At 39.4% G+C, this 21,096-nt stretch overlaps 1 protein-coding gene across 1 annotated transcript; it reads left to right on the top strand.

Moving 5' to 3' along the window:
* The first annotated feature begins 278 nt into the window (after positions 1-278).
* On the top strand, positions 279-20,747 carry LOC117304618 (BSD domain-containing protein 1-like). The gene is made up of 8 exons (XM_033789161.1): positions 279-517; positions 7,403-7,457; positions 8,715-8,831; positions 10,231-10,392; positions 11,931-12,101; positions 15,628-15,790; positions 17,084-17,626; positions 18,868-20,747. The coding sequence occupies exons 1-8, from the start codon at positions 504-506 to the stop codon at positions 19,002-19,004; spliced, it is 1,362 nt and encodes a 453-aa protein (XP_033645052.1). The 5' UTR covers positions 279-503; the 3' UTR covers positions 19,005-20,747.
* The last annotated feature ends 349 nt before the right edge of the window (positions 20,748-21,096 follow it).

The following is a 21,096-nucleotide window of genomic DNA, read 5'->3' as shown; positions in this document are numbered from 1 at the left end:
TTAACGGAATGTACACATTATGTACATTACGTGTACACAATGCACAGACATCAGTGTATACTATGGTGTATACGCGTAGTGGATGGTTAATTTGTGCGCAATCTGGGTATTAAGCAGCCCGATCTCGAGATTGGGTGGCTCAATCTCGGAATTGAGCAAATCCAGAGATTGCGTTTGGGCTGGTTTGTGTGACGGTGACGTGCACGATGAATGTAGCTTGCTAGCTGCAGCTGGCGGACGGCACGACGGATCAACAACTACACCAGAGAGCTAGAGAGACACAGCAAAAAACAACAACATTTTATAGAGTGAAGATTATCAAGTTGGGGCACAGCGTTAGTAGGGCGGAACATAGTTAGTGCTGTAGGTTTGGAAGCTGTTGGATTGGAAAGCCTCTCGTCGACATTTCGGCAATCATTTTGTGATCACACCGTGTCAGCAATCAGCAGAGAGCAAGCCAAGGAGAGCTCAGTGGGGACAACGTAGTTAAAAAACAATGAGCAATGATGGCGTCCAGGTAAACCATGGGTAAACTAAACAGTAACTGAGTAACACAACTGGTAAACAAATTCAGTAGGCCCTAAATGAAAAAAGACTGCACCGTATCTGCTGATCACAGTATTTTTCTTGTCCTGGTTATTTTTTGTAAACCAAGAAATGTATGTTTTTGTTCACATTCTGATAAATGAATGATGATGACAAGGTCCATTTTATTAATTCTATCGCGAATAGCAAAATATCAAGAGAGGGCGCTGTTGAACCCACACAAAGATATAGATAGGCGATGCGTGCGCGAGTAGTGCATGACAACATACACCGCATAGCAAACTGCCCCATCTGCCTACCCATAACGCATTGCGGTTCTGAATCGCGATAAACCTTTGTTTGGCTTTGGGAATTGGGCGACCAGACAACTCATCCGTCGGACAACTCGCCTGTTCGGACAACTCAACGGTTCAGACAACTCTACCATTCTGCCAACTCAACGGCTCAGACAACTGGACTGTTCAGAACTCGACGGATGATTTATCAACTGTCAGACAACTTGACTTAGGGTCAAGACAAGTCGACGGATGGCCGTGACGGGGGCTCATCAGCACGAGGTGGATTGGGTGAATTTTCGGTCGTCCCCTTGGGGGTGGGGTAAGGTGGGTGGGTTTAATATCCGGGCAAATGGATAATTGACTCTAACACTTACACTTACACTTAAGGTTTGAATTGATTTTTAGTATTGTAGGCTTATGCCTTTTAACACCCCATATCCATTTTCATTCAGGTAATTGTCTAAGCTGTTTTTGAATTGATTGGTTGTCTTGGCATTGACCACTTTGGCTGGGAGTCTATTCCAGTTATCACCAACTCGCTGTGTGAAGAAATATTTTCTAAGATTGAGCCCTTTGTTCAGTAGCTTCATGCCATGCCCTCTTGTGTTATTTGTTTGTGAGAGTGTGAAAAGACTTTTGGCGTCTATATCCACGAGCCCCTTGAGAATCTTGAAGGTTTCAATGAGGTCCCCTCGCACTCTTCTTACTTCCAGGGGAAAGAGATCAAGTTCCCTCTTCTCTGCACTTTCTCCAGACACTTTATATCTTTCTGTGGTAGGTATGGGCACCATGCTTGAACGCAATACTCGAGGTGTGGTCTGATGTAAGCTACATGTAATTTGTACAGGATAGCAAAACTTTCCCTATCAATGTACTTGAAGGTACTTCTGATGATCCTAAGGCTCTGCATTGCTATACCAGCAGCTTTCGTACACTGTAGGGTGTGTTTACAGTCTCATGTGAGGTAAACCCCAAGATCCTTCTCTTCATCTTCTGCTTGAATTTCTACCCCGTTTAAGAGTCCCTGCCTGTAAAAATGTACCAAATTGGGGGGGGGGGAGGTGTGATTCATGGGTTCGCAGATCTTCTTCTAAAAAATTAGAGTGATACACCATCATACCAAACGAATAAATCCAAAATTTTAGTTTGCTGACGCTTTCGGTTTTGGAGTTGCCAGTTATCAAAGTTTGGGCCAAAAGACCCTCAAGAAACGAATAGTACATTCCCTGTAAACACAAAAATGTGCGCCAAGCTCGTCCCAGCAAAAGTAAAATATTTTTTGAAACCTCTAGTTGGGCTTATAACAAAAGTATAAAAAAAAGTGGGATCTCGTTGGCGCGTCATGATGTTACGCGCACCTGAACCTTTGGCGAACAATGCCCTCGTGCCATTTTCAACGCCTCATAATTCAACGTGCCTATAAGATCCCATGGCGTGGATTTCTAGACTACGCAAAATCGCCCGAAATAGGCAGTAGTGTAGTTTCATATGACCTTTAACCTTTGTTATATTGGTGGGCCAACATGATCCCAATTATTTTTCAATTGAAATCTGTTTAGGAACACTCAACTTAACCAAATACAAGAAAACATTGATGGGATCTTGTTGGCACAGATACTTACAGTGATGAAAAAAGTGAATGTTGTGCCAATTTAGGCCAAAATGTGTGGAATGGCAATACTTTAGAAAACTTTCAACAAATCTTTTGACATGCAAGTTGCAGAGATCTCAAGATTCTTTTTTCGATTGTCATTAGATGAAAACTGTTCCAACACCCGGTTGCCATAAAACAACTTTTTGTTGTTGGCGCGCAAGGTTACGGAGGTGCGAAAACGCAATATATTGGTAAAATTTGAACTTTAACCTATATTATTTCTGTGCGCCAACGAGATCCCACGCACTTTGCACTTCAATTTGTTTTAGGGATGCAAGCTCTTTCATGGGAACTTGTTTAATTCGTGGGATCTTATAGGCGAGTTGAGTTATGAGGCGTTGAAAATGGCACGAGGGCACTGTTCGTCAAAGGTTCAGGTGCGCGTAACATGACGCGCCAACGAGATCCCAAATTTTTTTTAAGCCCAACTGGAGGTTTCAAAAAATGTTTTACTTTTGTTGGGATGACCTTGGCGCACATTTTTGTGTTTACAGGGAATGTACTATTCGTTGCTCGAAGGCTTTTAGGCCGAAACTTTGATAACTGATAACTCCCAAACCGAAAGTGTCAGCAAACTAATATTTTGGATTTATTCGTTTGGTATGATAATGTATGACTCTAATTTTTTAGAAGAAGATCTGAGAACCCATGAATCACCACTTGGTACATTCTTACAGGCAGGGACTCTTAAGATGTAGCTTCTGAGTGGGTTATCCTTGCCCATGTGCATATACATGTATACTTACACTTTGGAGCATTAAACCTCAGCAAACAGGTATCGGACCACTTCTCCAGGGTATGCAAATCTTGCTGCAGCGTGTTTCCCCCATCTGTACTTTCCTTTCGAGACTTTGTTGTAGAGCTTGGTGTCATCGGCAAATAATTTGGATGTAGATGTTACAATATCCGGCAGGTCGTTGATGTAGAGGACAAGTAGTATTGCACCTAGCACAGATCCTTGTGGTACGCCACTCAATATGTCTGCCCAGTTGGATAGCTTGCCTCTTAGCTTTACTTGTTGCTTCCTGTTACTCAGGAATTCCTGGATCCATTTGATTATCCTTCCTTCAAGACCATACATGTAGGCTCTCAGTTTTGAAATGAGGCGCTTGTGGGGCACAGTGTCAAAAACCTTGGAGTAGTCCAAATAGATGACATGCATCCACTCCAGACCCATTGTCCAGGTTCATTGTAATATCTTCAAGGGTATCTAGAAGGTTGGACATGCAGGATCTTCTTGTGATAAAGCCACGTGTTCTGTTAATAGTAGGACCTTGTCTGTGAACATTGTCTCTGATAAGTGATTCCATGACCTTGCAAGGCATGCTGGTTAGACTAATTGGTCTGTAGTTGCTTGCTTTAATCTTCGATCCTTTCTTGTAGATTGGGACAACTTTAGCTTGTTTCCAGTCGTCTGGGACAACTCCTTCTTCGAGTGACCTTTTGTAGACACACTCTTGAAGAAATCGTTTAGTACATTTGCTGATTCACGGTCGTTTTGAGAACTACATATCCGTAGAATGCCTAATTGGTTTTACAAATGTAGCTTAAACTGCTTCATCAGCCTCTTCTCGTACTCTGCCTACAGTGCTTGCCTCACAGTCTTCTTGGTCTTATTACTTTGCTTGGTATATTCAAGATAATCTATGTATCGTTGCGTCCTTTTGTACTTCTGAAAAAGCTTCTTGTATCTAATACATGTAGATCGCTTGACACCAGCCCGAAGCCATGGTGGTTTACTCTTCCTCTTCTTCTTTGTCATGGGGATGTTATCTTCAACTGCCTTGTTGTATTCCTGCTTCCTCACAGCTCAGGCTGTTTAGGTTGGTCTCCCAGTCAATGCTATTGATGTGCTTACTTATTTCTTGATAATCTCCTTTCCTGAAATTATGTGTCGTGCATTCATCATCTGCTGTACACATCGGAGTGGGTCACATAAGCCCATGTTACATGTACATGTAGTCCGTCGTGGTCACTGCCTCTTAATGGTGCTGAGTGTAGTACTTCGTCAATGGTGTTCTCATCCCTTGAGAAGATCAGGTCTACCAGTAATGGGTTTTGTTGGCCTCGATCTACATCTAGTGTTGCTGAGTACATGCTGAACCAAAAACTCATCTTGAGTGGAGTCAAAGAACTTATGTGGTTCTGAATCTTGGTTAGCGTTGACAGTGTTGTTTATCCAGTCTATATCCGGGAAATTGAAATCGCCTACAGCAACAGGTGAGATACATTCTGGACTGTCTTGATATTCGCTATCTGCTGCCTTAACTTCTTGTTATTTTCCTCTGTGCTGTTAGGACTCCCATAGCATAGCCCCACCAACAAGTTTTCGTTTGATTGTAGCTTGTCCGCGACCGAGGACCATGTAGAGCTTTCCATTTCTAATTCATTCAGCTTGTGACATGCCAATGCTGTGTATGACTCATTGACATATAGAATAACCTCCCCTCCAGTTCCTCTTGGTGTATTCTTGTCCAGTCTGAACATGCTGTAACCTCTGATTGCTACTTCCCCATCCACTATGGTACTGTTGCACCAGCTTTCTGTGATTCCAATGATGTCTGGTTTCAGCTCGTCAATTGTAGCGTGTAATTCTGCCCTTTTTACTAAACTTTGTGCATTGGTGCAGTAACAAGAATACCTATACTTGCAGAATTCTTCTGCACCCTATTTCGGGATGTCTCGTCTGCACTTGTTACTTCTGCGGTGTCTTTCCGTCTTCTGAAGTTTGCGGTGTTCTGCTTGTTGCTGTCCCGCTTTTTTGCGTCAGCATCTAGGTGTGACCTCTGATTTGCAGGTCTAAAAGTTAGGTTTTCGGTAGCCCTATGTAGGACTCTTTCTCTGTACACAGGAACAGAGTCCTAACTATTGAGGCCCGTTTCTGGGGCGGAAAAATTTCACAGCTTCATAACTTAAATCTTACCTGCAACAAGCCACTAATTTCAACAGATTCACATTCCATGGCGGCATACATTTTTCTGCGGTGGGTTTTGGTCCTCATATTTTCCTCACAAATCCGTCATTTTCGTGAAATAATGCAGCTTCCAATGTAAAAAATTCCCGTTTCGATCGTTTTCTCACAGTGTTGTCTGTTGTCGTGCGTACAGCGTGACATATTTTTACCAAGGTCCATGTACATGTGTACATGTACATCAACAAACAGTAACAACGGGGGGGATCTGTATTGTTATCGTTTCCAATTATTATTGGCGAAGAAGACCAAAATTGTCAAGATTTACTCAGAGCGTCAAGTAAATCAGTCTGGTACCAATTCAATTGTAGCAACTGATCGTACATGTTTTAAAATTGTTGAGGGAACCCGACAAAACCTATTTTTCAAACCCAAATGTAGGTAGTTCTTGATCCAGTTAGATGGTAATGTTGCAGATCATTGCAGATCATCTCGCTGTAACTGGTGGACTTGGATATTCCCTCATTGCACTGCATGCAATGCATGATGCATCAGCCCTTTACATGTACAAATCTGTGAAGTAAATGGTCCTTTTGTTAAGTGCCCTCCTGTGGTGAGCTCACGTGAGAGGGAGCTATACAAATTACAAGAGTACCATTAATTAGTGTTATAGATTTTCCTATTACTTTACACCTTACTGCCCAGACTGCACCTTGTGTGTTTAAAAAGTAATAATATTTTGGAGTACATACTTCTCAAACATCTCATCAAAAATACACAGTCCAATAGCAGGGAACCAACATTAATTGAAATAATATAATTTAGGCACAATCCTGCGTGCTCAAAATGACTTCAAATCAAACTGAAGTTCTTGGAAAAAATGCCCCTCTTTGATGTCTTCAGATTCAAGCTTTACACCCCCCCCCAATTTGTGGAATTGCTGAGAGAGGTTGATTATACCTTCCAGAATGAAATGAGACATCAACAGAGTGACAGATGGTTGCTTTTTGCTTTTGATATTCTGTAGTTTTATAAACAGAGGGAAAATGGAAGCTATACAGTTTTGATGCTAAACAATATTTTAAGCTTATTCAAACTCGGTCAACTGAATAATTTCTGAATATTAATTTTTGTTTTTACCCATACACCGTGTGTGTTAGCACTGTATACTCAGTACTCTCCGAGTCATGTAAAAAAATATCACGTAGGCATATTACCCGGGTGGGATTCGAACCCACTACCCTTGCAATTCTAGAGCAGTGTCTTACCAACAGACACTAAACCAGCTATTTTCAGAGCCAACACTCACCCTAAGAGATTTACACATGGTTGTACCCGCAAGTCTACTATTTATTTATAGTTTCTTCTTATATCTCCACACCATGCAAAGCTTCTAACAATACTAAGACTACCGAAATTGCCCGGTAGCTAGAGGCAGTTCGAATCCTATGTTTTGGCAGCGGGTACCGCAACGATATAATAGATGTTAAATTTGCATCGGGATAAAAAATATTAATTTTTGTTTTTACCCATACACCGATGTGTGTTAGCACTGTATACTCATAATATTCTGATGCAAGTTTAAAGCCATTATACACTTTCGGTAAACAGTATTGTCCAAGTCCCACACTTCGTGTATCACAACTTATATATAAAACAACAAACCTGTGAAAATTTAGGCTCAATCGGTCATCGGAGTCGGGAGAAAATAACGGGAAAACCCACTCTTGTTTCCGCGCGTTGCGCCGTGTCATGACATGTGTTTAAAATAAATCCGTAATTCTCGCTAACGAGAATTTATATTGTTTTACTGTTTTCTCAAAAAGTAAAGCATTTCATGGACTAATATTTCAAGAGAAGTCTTTCACCATTACCTTCTGTAAACCCTGTAAATTATTTGTAAATCTGTGAACTTTTTGGTTTTTTTCTGTACCGAAAGGGTCCAATGGCTTTAACAACTATAATTTCTGAATAGTTTTACTGTTAAATTTCTTGTCGTTTTATATTCCTCAGTGGTAACAGTGAAGATTCCTGGTGGGGAGGATGGATCAAAGCAGCCAAAGAGAAGGTAATGCTTGCAAACATTTTTGCTGTTAGTCTGTTCTAGACGATACATAATAAGGGAATCAATGTGTGGTGAAGAGGTTTTCAACTAGTGGTTTAATCCCAACGAGGCCTGGTTCTTGATAATTTTACCGAGACGAAGTCGAGGTAAATTATCAAGAACCAGGCCTCGGCGGGTTTAAACCACGAGTTGAAAATCGATTCAACACACTTTGATTCCCATTCATACATACCTTTTCAGTCAAAAAACATAAACACTTATGGTCAAAAAGTAAAATAAATGCAAAAATTTAATTTGTTCAATGATTTCTTTCAACACAACACCCCTCCAGCTATGAAATGGTAAGCCCTGTCAAGGCCCTCGGGTAAACAACTCCTCATAAGGGAATGCTGTGCGCGTCTCGCGTGATGTGGCACAGCCGTTGCTCTCGACCAATAGGAATGAAGAAAGTGTCTTAAAGGCACAGGTGCAAACTCGCGTATCACGCCAATGTTTCAACACTTTCTACTGGTCATAAACAAAGGTTTATACACACCCACGTGACGCGCTCTCCACCAATAGGAAAAGTGAAACTGTGTGAGGTATTTATGAATTGTACTAAACGTTACACTTATAAACACCAGAGAGTTTATTCACTCTGATTGGTCGAATACTGGTCTCATTGGGGTGTACATGACGTCTAGGTTGCAATAACTAAAGAAAAAATGCTCTTGTTGCACAAGTTTGTGTGCTTCCAGATGCATAATAAAAGTCTTCAGGCCTTAAGTCTTTTATTATTTGAGTGAGAAATAACCTCTTTTTCAAAAACTACGCTACATCAGGGGGAGCCGTTTCTAACGATGCTTTATACTACATGTATTAACAGCTCTCTATTGCTTGTTACAAGTAACTTTTTATGCTAACCATTATTTGGAGTAATTACCAGTAGTGTCCAGTGCCTTAAAAGTTTACAAGCAAGTTAGTCAAAACATTGAGAATTCACTCCGCGGTATTGAAGTTAATACTGATCCACTATAAGCTTAGTTGTCCTACTAATTTTCTACCTTCTGCCCAGCAGGACAGTTCTTTTCAGAATTGAGAAGTCTCCTGGATTCCAAAATTGTACTCTGCCGTAGTAGAATTAGAAGCAAAACAGTTCTCTGTAGAACAAAATCTACCTGGCAAGTGGACACACACACACGGTGTTACTGTTAACCAATAAATATGTTTATTAGTAACGAAATAATTTGTCAATGTTTTCATTCTTTTTTTCCCTTGCAGTCTTCTATTGCCTTGGAGCAAATGAAGAGGGACCTGAATGAGTTTGGTAGCACTGTGCAAAGAGATACATCATCTGCTGTCGCTACATCGGCAGAAGTTATCCAACACAATCTTAAAGTAAAGACATTAATGATTTATTAGATTATGATATGGCTTTAAACCATTTGAATTTAACCTGGTATGGAAACAATGACTTATTTGAGTTACATGTATACATGTAGACGAACTAGGGAGTTATGAAATACACAATGTGCAAGAATGAGTCAGTACATGATCATGAGGGGAAATACCAGGTAAATGTTTGGCCCTGTTGTGAGCAAAATATTGTTTGTTATTCGTTTGTAACGAGAAGGTCAGTTACCTTTAAAGGCAGTGGACACTATTGGTAATTACTCAAAATAATTATCATCATAAAACCTTTCTTGATTACAAGTGGGGAGAGGTTGATAGTATAAAACATTGTGAGAAACAGCTCCCTCTGAAGTGACGTAGTTTTCGAGAAAGAAGTAATTTTCTGCGAATTTGATTTCGAGACCTTAAGTTTAGAATTTGAGGTCTCGAAATCAAGCATCAGAAAGCACACAACTTCGTGTAATATTCAATATTAAATATGCTGTGTCACTTGCTCAAACAAATTTTAAAATGTTTTTGGGGGTTGAACAAAGAAAAATTTACTAGGGTGTGATTTGAACCAACGTCCTCCGACCTCCGGCACATTAATCCAAAGGTCGTTGGTTCGAATCCCACTCTAGTAAATTTTTCTTTGTTCAACCCCCAAAATCAGTAAATTAAATTACATATATCTTCATTCACAGTGAGTAGGGATTCATGTCACGGCCCAAACTCATTAACTGTTTAAAGCAAAGTAAGGTTTTGCTGCTATCCTGTGTTTGTACTATCTGTTTGCACTATCATGTGTTTGTACTATCTGTTTGTACTATCCTTTGTTTGTACTATCCTGTGTTTGTACTATCCTGTGTTTGTACTATCCTGTGTTTGTACTATCCTGTGTTTGTACTATCTTGTGTTTGTACTATCCTGTGTCTGTACTATCCTGTGTTTGTATTATCCTGTGTTTGTACTATCCTGTGTTTGTACTATCCTGTGTTTGTACTACTCTAGTTTTACACAACATTATCTGTTAAAAAGAGTTGAATGTATGTATGGACATATAAACCTGTACACATCGACTTTACGGTTGTTCAATGAAGCATTCACAGAGTTTGTACTATCCTGTGTTTGTACTATCCTGTGTTTGTACTATCCTGTGTTTGTACTATCCTGTGTTTGTACTATCCTGTGTTTGTAATATCTTGTGTTTGTACTACTCTAGTTTTACACAACATTATCTGTTAATAAGAGTTGAATGTATGTATGGACATATAAACCTGTTCCTTTTCCTCTCTGTACACATCGACTTTGCGGTTGTTCAATGAAGCATTCACAGAGAACACAGTTGCACCAACTGTATTACTTACATACTTTTGTTGTTGTTTTGTTTATTCATTTGATAAAGACTGACCCTAATGAGTCTTCAACAACCAGTCGTGTCAAGCAGGGATTCTCCAATATGCTGGGCGGATTATCAGAGACTTTTGCTCCCAAAGATCCTAGAAAAGAGTCTGACCCTCGCATTGTATTGCATAAGAGTGACCAACACATCTTCGATAAGGCAAAGGTAATGCAATCCATACATTTCATCATCCAAATAAAAACAAAATTATTTTTTTAATTAATATTTGAATAAATGCAGGGTCATTCCATGCCAACTCACCTACTGATTGGTCGGTAGGCTCTGCCTTAGACTTTGCTAATTTAAAATTAACCATCACCTATGGTTACCATAAAAACACCCTAATTTTAGAATTCTACTGGAGCCCAGACTTTTTCTGATAAGGGGATTTTTAGAGGTCTGTATTTACAAATGACAAATGGAGATGCGATATATATAGCTACAAATTAATATACAGGGTATCTGGTATCCCATCAGCTAGAATCTAATGCCAAGAGTAGTTCATCATTTGTACAAAGTATATTAATGTATTTACAGGTCTTCTGCCAATACCACAACTGATAAGTACAATATTGACAGCATAAGCACAGAGCACAAATGGATTTTGCATCCCACCCTCTCCTGGACAGCAGCAATGGTTTCAGGAGAGTACACAAACTCAAGACTCAAGAAAATTATATTTCAGTCTGCATAATGACTTATGTCATTTTTGAGACCCCCAACCAAAAAGTGACATGTCTGGCCAAAACATGAAGTGATGTGTCTGTTGTTGTGGTCCGTGACGGTTGCGGCCTGCACCATGGTGGCTTGGGGTCATTGTTGTCTGGGGAGGAATGGCTGAGTCTGTGCTTGCAAGTACCCCAGGTGCTGTCAAAGCAGCCTCAAAACATTGAAGGTCGTATTAGATTTATTTGCTCAGTTGCTTTCAATCGTTTCGCTTCAGTGTGCATAAATTCCTTGAGTTTACTCGCTACGAGATCCTGGCCAATCAGTGAGGAAAAGAGCATCCAGCACGTTTCCCCAACAGGACAATGTTGCAAGGGACGACACTCGCGTGAATAAGTCAAGTACTGAGTATAGCCCATGGTCAAGGCAATGGAAGGCTGAGATTAACAAATCTTGTGGCACCACTGAGTTGTCCTAACAGCCTGACACCAAATACTTTGTGAGGAGAAGCAGGAAGGAGGTTGACCAAATTCCGTGGCAAAGGGTTTTCTTTGAAGCAGATGCACTGGAGTCTGTTGCTAGCTTGTCCTTTGCAGAGTCAAAATAATTATTGATAAGCCAGGTTTACGACTAAGTGATTTTTCTCACTTGGAAAGTGGGTGCTGTTTGCCTTTCATAATAGCGCAAATGCGCTCCGCAATAACCTGGTCCACAGAAGCATTGGGAAAATGCTGACCTTGTTAGCCAACATTCACCAAATTCAGATCACCCTTTGTTTAACGAGAATTGACAACATGAGAAACGCCCTTGAGATTTCAAGGGTACCAAGGCAATGACCAGGGGGCAGGGAGGCAATCCCCTTCAGTGCCTCCATGAAGTATCAGGCCAGGACTAGATACATGTAGCTCAGTTGGGAAGAGTGGCGGCACGTTAGTCCGGATGTCGTTGGTTTAAATCCCGCTCTTTGTTGATTTTTCTTTGTTCAACCCCAAATTATTTATTATAACATTATTATTGTTTTACTTTATTTAATACAGGCTCGTCTTTATGCTATTCAAGTTTCTCCAGGCACATATTGTAATGATCCCGATGGACCACCATGTTTGTATGAAGACTGGTTGGCTTCATTTGATACAGATGAATACAAAGGGGAAATCTCTGATTTGCTGGTGGCCAATACTGATGTAAGGGCAATCTACACTAAGCTGGTAAGAAGGAACCTTTTAAAACGACTCTTTCCCTCTTCAAAAGTTTGATTAATATAATGACAGCATTTACAACTAATTCTTTTTCCAATTCAGTCTCGAGAAAGAACTTTAGAACTTTCAGGGAGGGTATACCTTTGGTAATAACTCAAAAGTTAATGGCTATAAAAACTGACTTGGTACGAAGCACTGTAGACCTGTTGATAATGTGTAACATTTTTAGAAACAATTTTCTACAAAGGAATGTGGTTACAGTAGAGAGAGGGATTCAAAAACATTTCAATTTGAGGATTTTTTCTGCATGAAACATTTGTCAATGTCTTCCAGTTCTGGATTATTCTTCCTTATATCCGCATATACATGTAACCAAACCAGACTTTCAGCAATATCTTATCACCACCTTTTTGAAATTCCACCTGTTGAATTGAAAGTTTCACATGTTTTTGAATATTATGTTTGTATTTATACATACATGTTTATACAAGTTCACAATTTTGGGATAGTGTATCAACAGTAAAGGTGAGAGCGAAAATGGAAATACGAAGAAGACTGGCAATTGCAAGAAGACAAGCTGTCAAAGTGAACACCATCTGGAAAATCAAGGGTGTATACAAACATGACGCTGCAACTACTGAGGGCGTCTGTGTTCTCAATCAATGCATGATATGGATCAGAATCAAGGGCTATGACGCAGAAAGATGAGAAAATGGGTGGATGCAGTTGAAATGTGCTATAGAAGGTTACTGAGGATATCATCCTAGGGCAAGTTTTAAACAGTCACAAAAACCATTGATTGCAACCAGGTTGTCCCTCATTCTACATAACCTATGTATTCCGGTTTCTCTTGCTGACCTGTGTGTGTAGTAACATGTTCCCAAGGATAACGTGACATGCTCTTATTTGAATTCTTTCATTTTGAGTAGTTTGCTGCTTACTGATTTTGTCATGCCACACTGGAGACGCATTCTCAACTGAAGGAAGTACATTGTAGCCAACATACACAGATGCCAAGACCATAACGGGTTCACCAAAACGCTTGAGACGACCAATTATGTAAATTCTATGACTGCTCTTACACACCATTGACCTGAGAATGCCATCTAAGATCTGATTGAACAGTAAGACCGAGAAGCTTGGTCTCAGTCACCAGCAAGCCCCTTGTCAGCAATCTTCATATCTGAAGGACATGGAGGGTTTCTTTTGAAGCACACTTGCATTTATCATGTTTATAACCTTGCATTTAGAGGGATTGAGCTTGAGGTGGTTACTGTCGGTCCAATCTTCAAGGTCCTGAAGGTCCAAGTCAATCTGAGTATGCACACTGGCAGGACGGACCTCAGCAAGGCTTAGATCATCGACATACTTAAAACTAGAAGAGTCGGTACTTACTTTCAGAAGTGCTCGTTTATAAAGCCAATGAATGCGATGGGTCCCATCAACTTCGTACCCTGGGGAACTCCTCAGGAAATGGTTTCCCATTCTGATAGGGCAGACAGGTATTGAACTCTCTTGTGTAGTGCCGTCAGGAAGTTATCGATAGAAGGTGTTATTTCGCTACGGACACCTAGATCGTGTAATCTCTGAATAGCCAAAGTATGATCGACGCAGTCAAAAGCCCTGGAAAAGTCTGTCACTACCAGCGTGCCAACTCTATCGGCTTTGTCAGTATACCTGTAGAGCACATCAAGGAGTTCGATTAAGCAATGAGTAGTTGATGACCCCTGTATACTACCATACTGGTTACGGCCGATAGATGTGCAGATATCTTCAAGAACCCATTTTGAAACAAACCCTTCGCATATTTTTGCTTGGAGAGCAGTCAGTGAAATATGTCTCAGCTTTGTGATGGTGGCTGGCGTTTCTTTAGGAATTGGCACAACATTTGCATCCTTCCAAGTCTGTGGTACACAACCCTCAATAAGAGAGGAGTTACATGTACATGTAAATATATCAGAAACGTGTACACTGTATGCTAAGCTCACATGCAAATTCTTTTGTTAGTTTTCCCGGGAGCCCATCATGGCCTGCTGATTTCTTGGGAAAAAATTTTTAAAGAGCATTGAACATATCCCAAGCTTTGATTTGCAGGCAGTTCCTGGGGATTGATAGGGGGTCTGCCTTGAGAGACTGTTAAAAGGTTAATTGCCTCTGCGATAGCTTTGTCACCATTCTTGGGTATGCCTAGGACGGAAATCACAGTGGGCATGGTGAGCTTCTGAGTCTTATTGGTGAGCATTTGGATTCCTTTATGCCAGCCTGATAGATCACTGGAGACGATTTTGGTAGAATTAATTTTTGGCTCGACTGATTGCGTGGCTGACTTTGTTACGAAGAAGACGCCAAAGGAATGTTTTCTTCTCTACAAATGCAACCTGACGTTTTTGATTAGGTCCGTTTTTTATAAGGCTGAGAAGTGCGCTGTACATGTGTAGCACCTTGTAAACCCTTATAAGGTGCTACAAAATTGGGTCTCAGAATCTATAGCTTTCAATAGCCTCTCTTTCTGTATAAATGTGTATACATGCGCTGTATAAGACTTAAATATTATTATTATTATTATTATTATTATTATTATTATTATTATTACTATTATTATTATTGTTACATGTATTGTTATTGTTATTGCTATTGCTATTGCTATTGCTATTGCTATTGCTATTGCTATTGCTATTGCTATTGCTATTGCTATTGCTATTGCTATTGCTATTGCTATTGCTATTGCTATTGCTATTGCTATTGCTATTGCTATTGCTATTGCTATTGCTATTGCTATTGCTATTGCTATTGCTATTGCTATTGCTATTGCTATTGCTATTGCTATTGCTATTGCTATTGCTATTGCTATTGCTATTGCTACATGTATTGCTATTGCTATTGCTATTGCTATTGCTATTGCTATTGCTATCGCTATCGCTATCGCTATCGCTATCGCTATCGCTATCGCTATCGCTATCGCTATCGCTATCGCTATCGCTATCGCTATCGCTATCGCTATCGCTATCGCTATCGCTATCGCTATCGCTATCGCTATCGCTATCGCTATCGCTATCGCTATCGCTATCGCTATCGCTATCGCTATCGCTATCGCTATCGCTATCGCTATCGCTATCGCTATCGCTATCGCTATCGCTATCGCTATCGCTATCGCTATCGCTATCGCTATTGCTATTGTTATTGTTCTTTGATTGTGTCTTTGATTGTGTCCTTGATTTCAGCAGTGATCCATGGTTTGTCATAAGTGTGAAGTTTGACTAGGAAAGTAGAGATCCAGTGCAGCATTGAACGTATAAAAAAAACCATTAGATTTTTCACCAGTGCTAGTGGCATTCAGAACCTCTTCCACTTGATGAGTAGTTATCCATCTGCCAAATTCATACATGCTCCGTTTAGGGAGTGGTCTGACAGATTTGACATTGACACCATTTGCAATCTTGTTTCCACTGGGAGACCAATTAAGTGAAATTATAATAACGTGCCCAATTTGTCTAATTTGTTTCTGTCTGATTGAATGTTTTGATCTTATTCACAGGTACCTGCAGTTGTATCCAATGCTGATTTTTGGGGACGTTACTTTTATAAAGTTGATCAGTTGAAGCAAGATGAAGCAAGGAGAGCAGCACTGATGGAACGTGCTGATATGACATCCTCACAAACACTTGATGATGAAGAGCTTCAATGGGATGATGATGAAGGTAAACAGTTTGCCTATAATACCTCCCTTGGACATAGATAGGCTTATTGACAAAGTAAGGAGACCGCCTAACGCAGCTGGCAGAGCGCCAGCGCATTAATCCAGAGGTCGCAGGTACAAGTCCCGATCTACTCAATTTATCTTTGTTCAACCCCAAATTTAGAAACAAAATGGATAATTACATGTATATATAGATAATATGGAAATTATAGATAGTAAAGAGCAGCGTTCTAGCCAGGCATACAATAGCGTTCCGACATTCTTTTTTTCCTACTGATACGCTATTGATACGCTGTAAAAAATACTCATGAATGTTTTTTCTTTGTTTAATTTGTGAGAAGAACTTCTTGTGTATTTTTCTTTTATTTATTTTAAATTGTTTTCAATCTAAACAATTTTTGCGACACACATTCACAGCGCAGCTTACCAATTTGCTGTCACAACAGCGTCATACGTAAAAGCATTCAAAAGTTACCTCTGTTGTCGTCATCAAGTCGACACACTTGTACTTCATTATTGGTATTACTTTTTAATCATTTCAGATGAATTTAATGAGTCCATGAAATGTCTCTGAAATGGCCTTAGATTGCACCAGAGAGATTCTACGACTTAAATTGTTCCAGGGGCCTTAAAGCGGGCCCTAGACCCCAATGGCGTCACACTAAGCACTCGCAATTTGGGATTTTAGATGAGCAGAGTATACTGTTGGAAACATCGAGCCCCAATCGGCTCTTCTCAGAGCCAACACTCCCTCAAGAGATATTATACATGGTTGTACCCGCAAGTTTACTACAAGTTATTTAGTATTGATAGTTACTTCTTACAAGTATGCTTGTAAAACTTATGACAAGATAAAACACAGTGTTCTAATTCCGTTGATACAATTACAGTGATTTAAATTACGCTTAACGGATTTGGGTTCTTTTTGTAACACAAATACAATGTCCACAGATTTACATTCAGCTTAAACCATTTGAAGGTAACGATGGTAGAAAGCTTCCCTTAAAATATTAGTTATTGAGGTGCTGTATAGTTTTTGAGAAATGAGTAAAACAATGTCATGAAAATACATTTTTACATGCTAAAATAATTTTCGTCTCATGATCACTGATCTGGGAAGCTTTCTACCATCATTATCTTCAAACTGTGTAAGTTTTAATGTAAATCTGTGGAGATTGTGTTTTTTGTCCTACAAAAAGTACCCAAACCTGTAATATCATTTTAGGGACTTTGCTTTTTAGTTACTTGTGTTGATTTTGGTAACTAATCAATCATTTAATAATTTTCACTGCAGATGACTCTTCAGTTTCATTTCATCATCACAGCAGCAACATCCAAACATCAATAACTAGTAAACGGGCGAGTGAACGATTGAAAGCAGACGATTACAACGTGATAGAAGTATCCAACATTGATAAACCACTTGATGAAGAAGACAGCGAAAAGGAATCTATGCATTGTCATGATTCAGAAACATCATTGATTCATCAGAATCAAATTAAACAATTCAACAGTGAAGAGAAGGGGATACAAATCATGACTGATACCAGTGTTGAACACCTTAATGACACACCGATTCAAGTGAGAACAGCCCCAGACATGCCAGATCAGATGCCTTTGGTATCTACTGCTGCTGATGAAACTGAACTAGATGGAACATGTGATACTAGTGCTGGTGAAGAAGGTAGATTGGAGACTGATCCTACAAAATGTGATCAACGTTTAACGGAACCATTGATGATATCAACCCAGGAACCATTGATGGTATCAACCCAAGAAAGTACCAGTCAACAATCAAATAAGGTTTCACCAACTGTATCAGAAACAAGTAATAAAGGTACATATTGTCATCAAGTATGGCACTTGGCCCTTTGGTGCACAGATTAATTGTTTTTAAAGCAAAAAAAGAACATGTTCAACTGTGTTTTTCTTGATTTTTTTCATTAGCACCCCCTGTTGAACATCACACTAAACTAAAGCTCAACAGTCTCTCTACACAACCGAATGAAGGCGGTATATATTGGGGTTATAGTTTTTAAGTTATGACCGTTTATAAAAGTCCAATTTGACTTGTTTTTGGTGGTCGCTAGTGACCGCCTTGTGCACCAAAGGGTTATTTATAGCCAGGGCATTTGATAAGATTTTATACATAGATGTCAATGTAACAAATTCAAGCTATTTATGAACATTTACATTATTTCATGTTATGATATTGAGAGTTATAGTATGTGGGTACCATTTCTTCCCAGCGCTGTGTTCATGGAACAAATTGAAGGCTTATAATTTCCAGTCAAAAACACTTATGTACTTATTCTTTTGCAAATTTTGTTCATTCGCTTTATCCAAGTGCAATGGCCATATTTACATGTTGAACATGAACAGCATGTTAAATTTGTCTCCAACTTTATAAGTACATGTACTTTGTTGCTTCACACCAGCTACATGTACATGTACTTTAAATTGATATCGTGTGTGCAAACATGTACATGTACAGTGTATGCAACTACAAAACTCACTGAAATCATCATCATCATCAGTCAACTGCACAGCAGGCAGACACAAGCTTTTCCCATTCTCTCCTGTCTTGTGCTATTCTCCGAATCTCAAGCGGGGAGAGCAGAAAATCCGGGGAGACTAATCTTCCAATGTACTCAGGGTACAGCAGGCACCGAGTATCTGTTTGCACCGGCCTTGCGATAATAAAACACGAAATAAAACCCCAAAACATGCATTTTAACTTATGAGAGTTGTGGAACACACATGTGCAAGTAAGTTTGGTCTAAACTGGATCAGACGCTTATCTATTCCCTCATAAAAATGGTTCTTTTGAGGAACAGCCTTCCTGCATATTACATGTATACTACACACACAACTTGTACATTTGTACTTAATCTACCCTGGTTCAGGGGCCAAATATTTTATCACATGGAACACAAACTCACTTGATAATGTTGATTGAGTTTTGACCAATCAGAGTCAAAGAATTCCAGGTTAATGCTAATTTAAAATGATGTTCTATATGATTTAGCTGTATTGTAAATGTGTGATTTGACGATATCATTTGTTTTTTGACTGCAGGTTCAAGTCTTAGTGACGATTGGGAGAAGGATTTTGATGACATTGATGTATCGGAGGAAGATCTTGAAGTAGCAGTCCATCAGACTGGAAATACCAACGAGGAAGTTGATCTTGATGATTGGGAAAGCTGGGAATAGATGTCATTGTACATTGGAGTAAACTAGATTCTTTGACATGTTCATGTTAATACCATTAATGATTACCTAATAACCATGTTTGTGAAGCTCTGTTGGTGTTTCTGTTTGACTTTCTTTGGGTTTGTTCACACGAAGCTAACTTCACTGCTATCTTCGCTGCTAGCTAATAGCGAAAATTTGTTGACAGTGTGAGCGAAGAAATAGTAAACTACAATGCTTACTTGGAGTTAGCAGCGAAATTTTCGAAGTAATTTCAACTAAGCAGCGAAACTTATACTTTGTCCGCATATAAAGAATTTAGAAGTGTGTTTTTCACGTGTGAACGCAACTGACGCTACGAGGCTGTAAACATAATGATTTTTCGAATATTCAGCTTGATGTTTTCGCTGACGTTTATTTTTTCTCCTGGTGTTGCACGTAGGCCTTGACATTTTCCCTCACTTGCTGTGCAAAAATATTGAAGTTTTTTACATTTTTTACATTTTCTTATTTTGACAGCTAAATCATACTCAAAAGGCGACAAAATCGGCCACTTTGACGACCCATGTTTGTAAATTATCAGTACGATCTGAAAATGTATCCTATGGCCGGCCACGTGCTCATCCTCCTTCCCATCCACAGGCAATGTACTATGACATCGTGCACTAATGTATGGGGACGAAATTGTAACACGACGCAGTGACAAAAACAGAGCAAAACAAAATACATTTGTCATTTAAAATCACTGGGAATTTAAATAAACTACAGTCAATGCTAACTGAGAAAAAAATACGGAACTTTAAAATACAATGTAGAATTGCTGCGAACTTGAACAAAACTATATGGAACATTGCATGTTTTACATACATAGGCCTTAACTTTCTAACGTGCCAACTCTGGCTGGCTTACTGCAACCATGCCTTGTGTGATCGCAAGGTACTTTGTAGCTAAGTTGTTTGGTCATGCGTAGCCCAGCTGTGAATATTTAGCAGCAAAGTTAGCAGTGAAGTTAGCTATAACATGCTCTATGAGGTTAAACCTAATCATACACAAACCAGTAGGACTGCTGACTTCCCCAGGCATGCCAGGCAGTTTAACTGCTTATTCATTAAGAGTCTCTGCCTGTGAGAATGGACCAAGTTGGGGACAGCCACTTATAATATCTTGGCACATGTGTTTGTCCTCAATTAAAGGCTGTTTGGCTGATAATTCCCAAACCGAAAGAGTCAACAAACTAGTATTTGGGATTGATTTGTTTGGTATGTTATTTTTTAGAAGATCTGATAACTCATGAATCTCACCCCTCCTACTTTGGTATATTCTTACAGGCAGAGACACTTAAGTTTAATGACCCTAGTATACATGTATATCAATGTAAACACACCCACTCAGTGATAAGGATGTATACTTTCAGAGTTTTTGTGGCCAAATTTGAAAATATAGTGGCACAAATTCCATGCACAAGCCTATATTGTTGAAGATTTTGTTACCATCAGCCAACTTGGAATGAGAAATAGCAAGGGAAGAGGCGTCTTATGAACGGTACTTATAAGTTAACATCTTTAAGGAAGGTGAAGATAAAATAAAAATAAACCAAAACAATAGAAATAAATCATTAATAAAAGAATTGTGCAGTCCACTTATCAAAACCGATTTGAGTAGCTAGGGTTCCTGAATAAGATATAAAGTCAAGACACTTAACTATAATTGCTTCTCTCCACCCAGGGGTAAATGGGCACCTGTGAGGGCAGAGATGGTTCTTGTGATTGATTTAGCCGAGTAGCGCATTTGTTGCACAGGCTGTATACTCCCCATGGAGCTGAGATGGTTTAAGGAGTGAATTAAGTCCCAGTGACCAGGGGTAATAATTTGAAGTGCTTTGAGACACCCGTTGGGGAGTGAAAAAGCGCTATATAAACTCACAATATTATTATATTATATTACATCTTAATAAAGAAACGTCTGTATTTGCAACACAATCTACTGTCTTGACCCTTTTGGCACTTGGACTAGCCAATATTTATTTGTTTGACCGTGATTTCAATACTCATGAAATGAAATGAATGCGCAAAATATGACCAACATGTAGAATGTTCCCTAATTGACAGTTGTC

Source organism: Asterias rubens, chromosome 21 (genome assembly GCF_902459465.1).
Source record: "Asterias rubens chromosome 21, eAstRub1.3, whole genome shotgun sequence".
Classification (NCBI taxonomy): Eukaryota; Metazoa; Echinodermata; class Asteroidea; order Forcipulatida; family Asteriidae; genus Asterias; species Asterias rubens.
Note: the sequence above shows the minus strand (reverse complement) of the source record. Positions and strands in the feature narration are given on the sequence as shown.

Coding starts and splice junctions, on each gene's coding strand:
- LOC117304618 (XM_033789161.1), top strand. Junction 8,832..10,230: donor TTATCCAACACAATCTTAAA/GTAAAGACATTA, acceptor CATTTGATAAAG/ACTGACCCTAATGAGTCTTC. Junction 12,102..15,627: donor GGGCAATCTACACTAAGCTG/GTAAGAAGGAAC, acceptor TCTTATTCACAG/GTACCTGCAGTTGTATCCAA.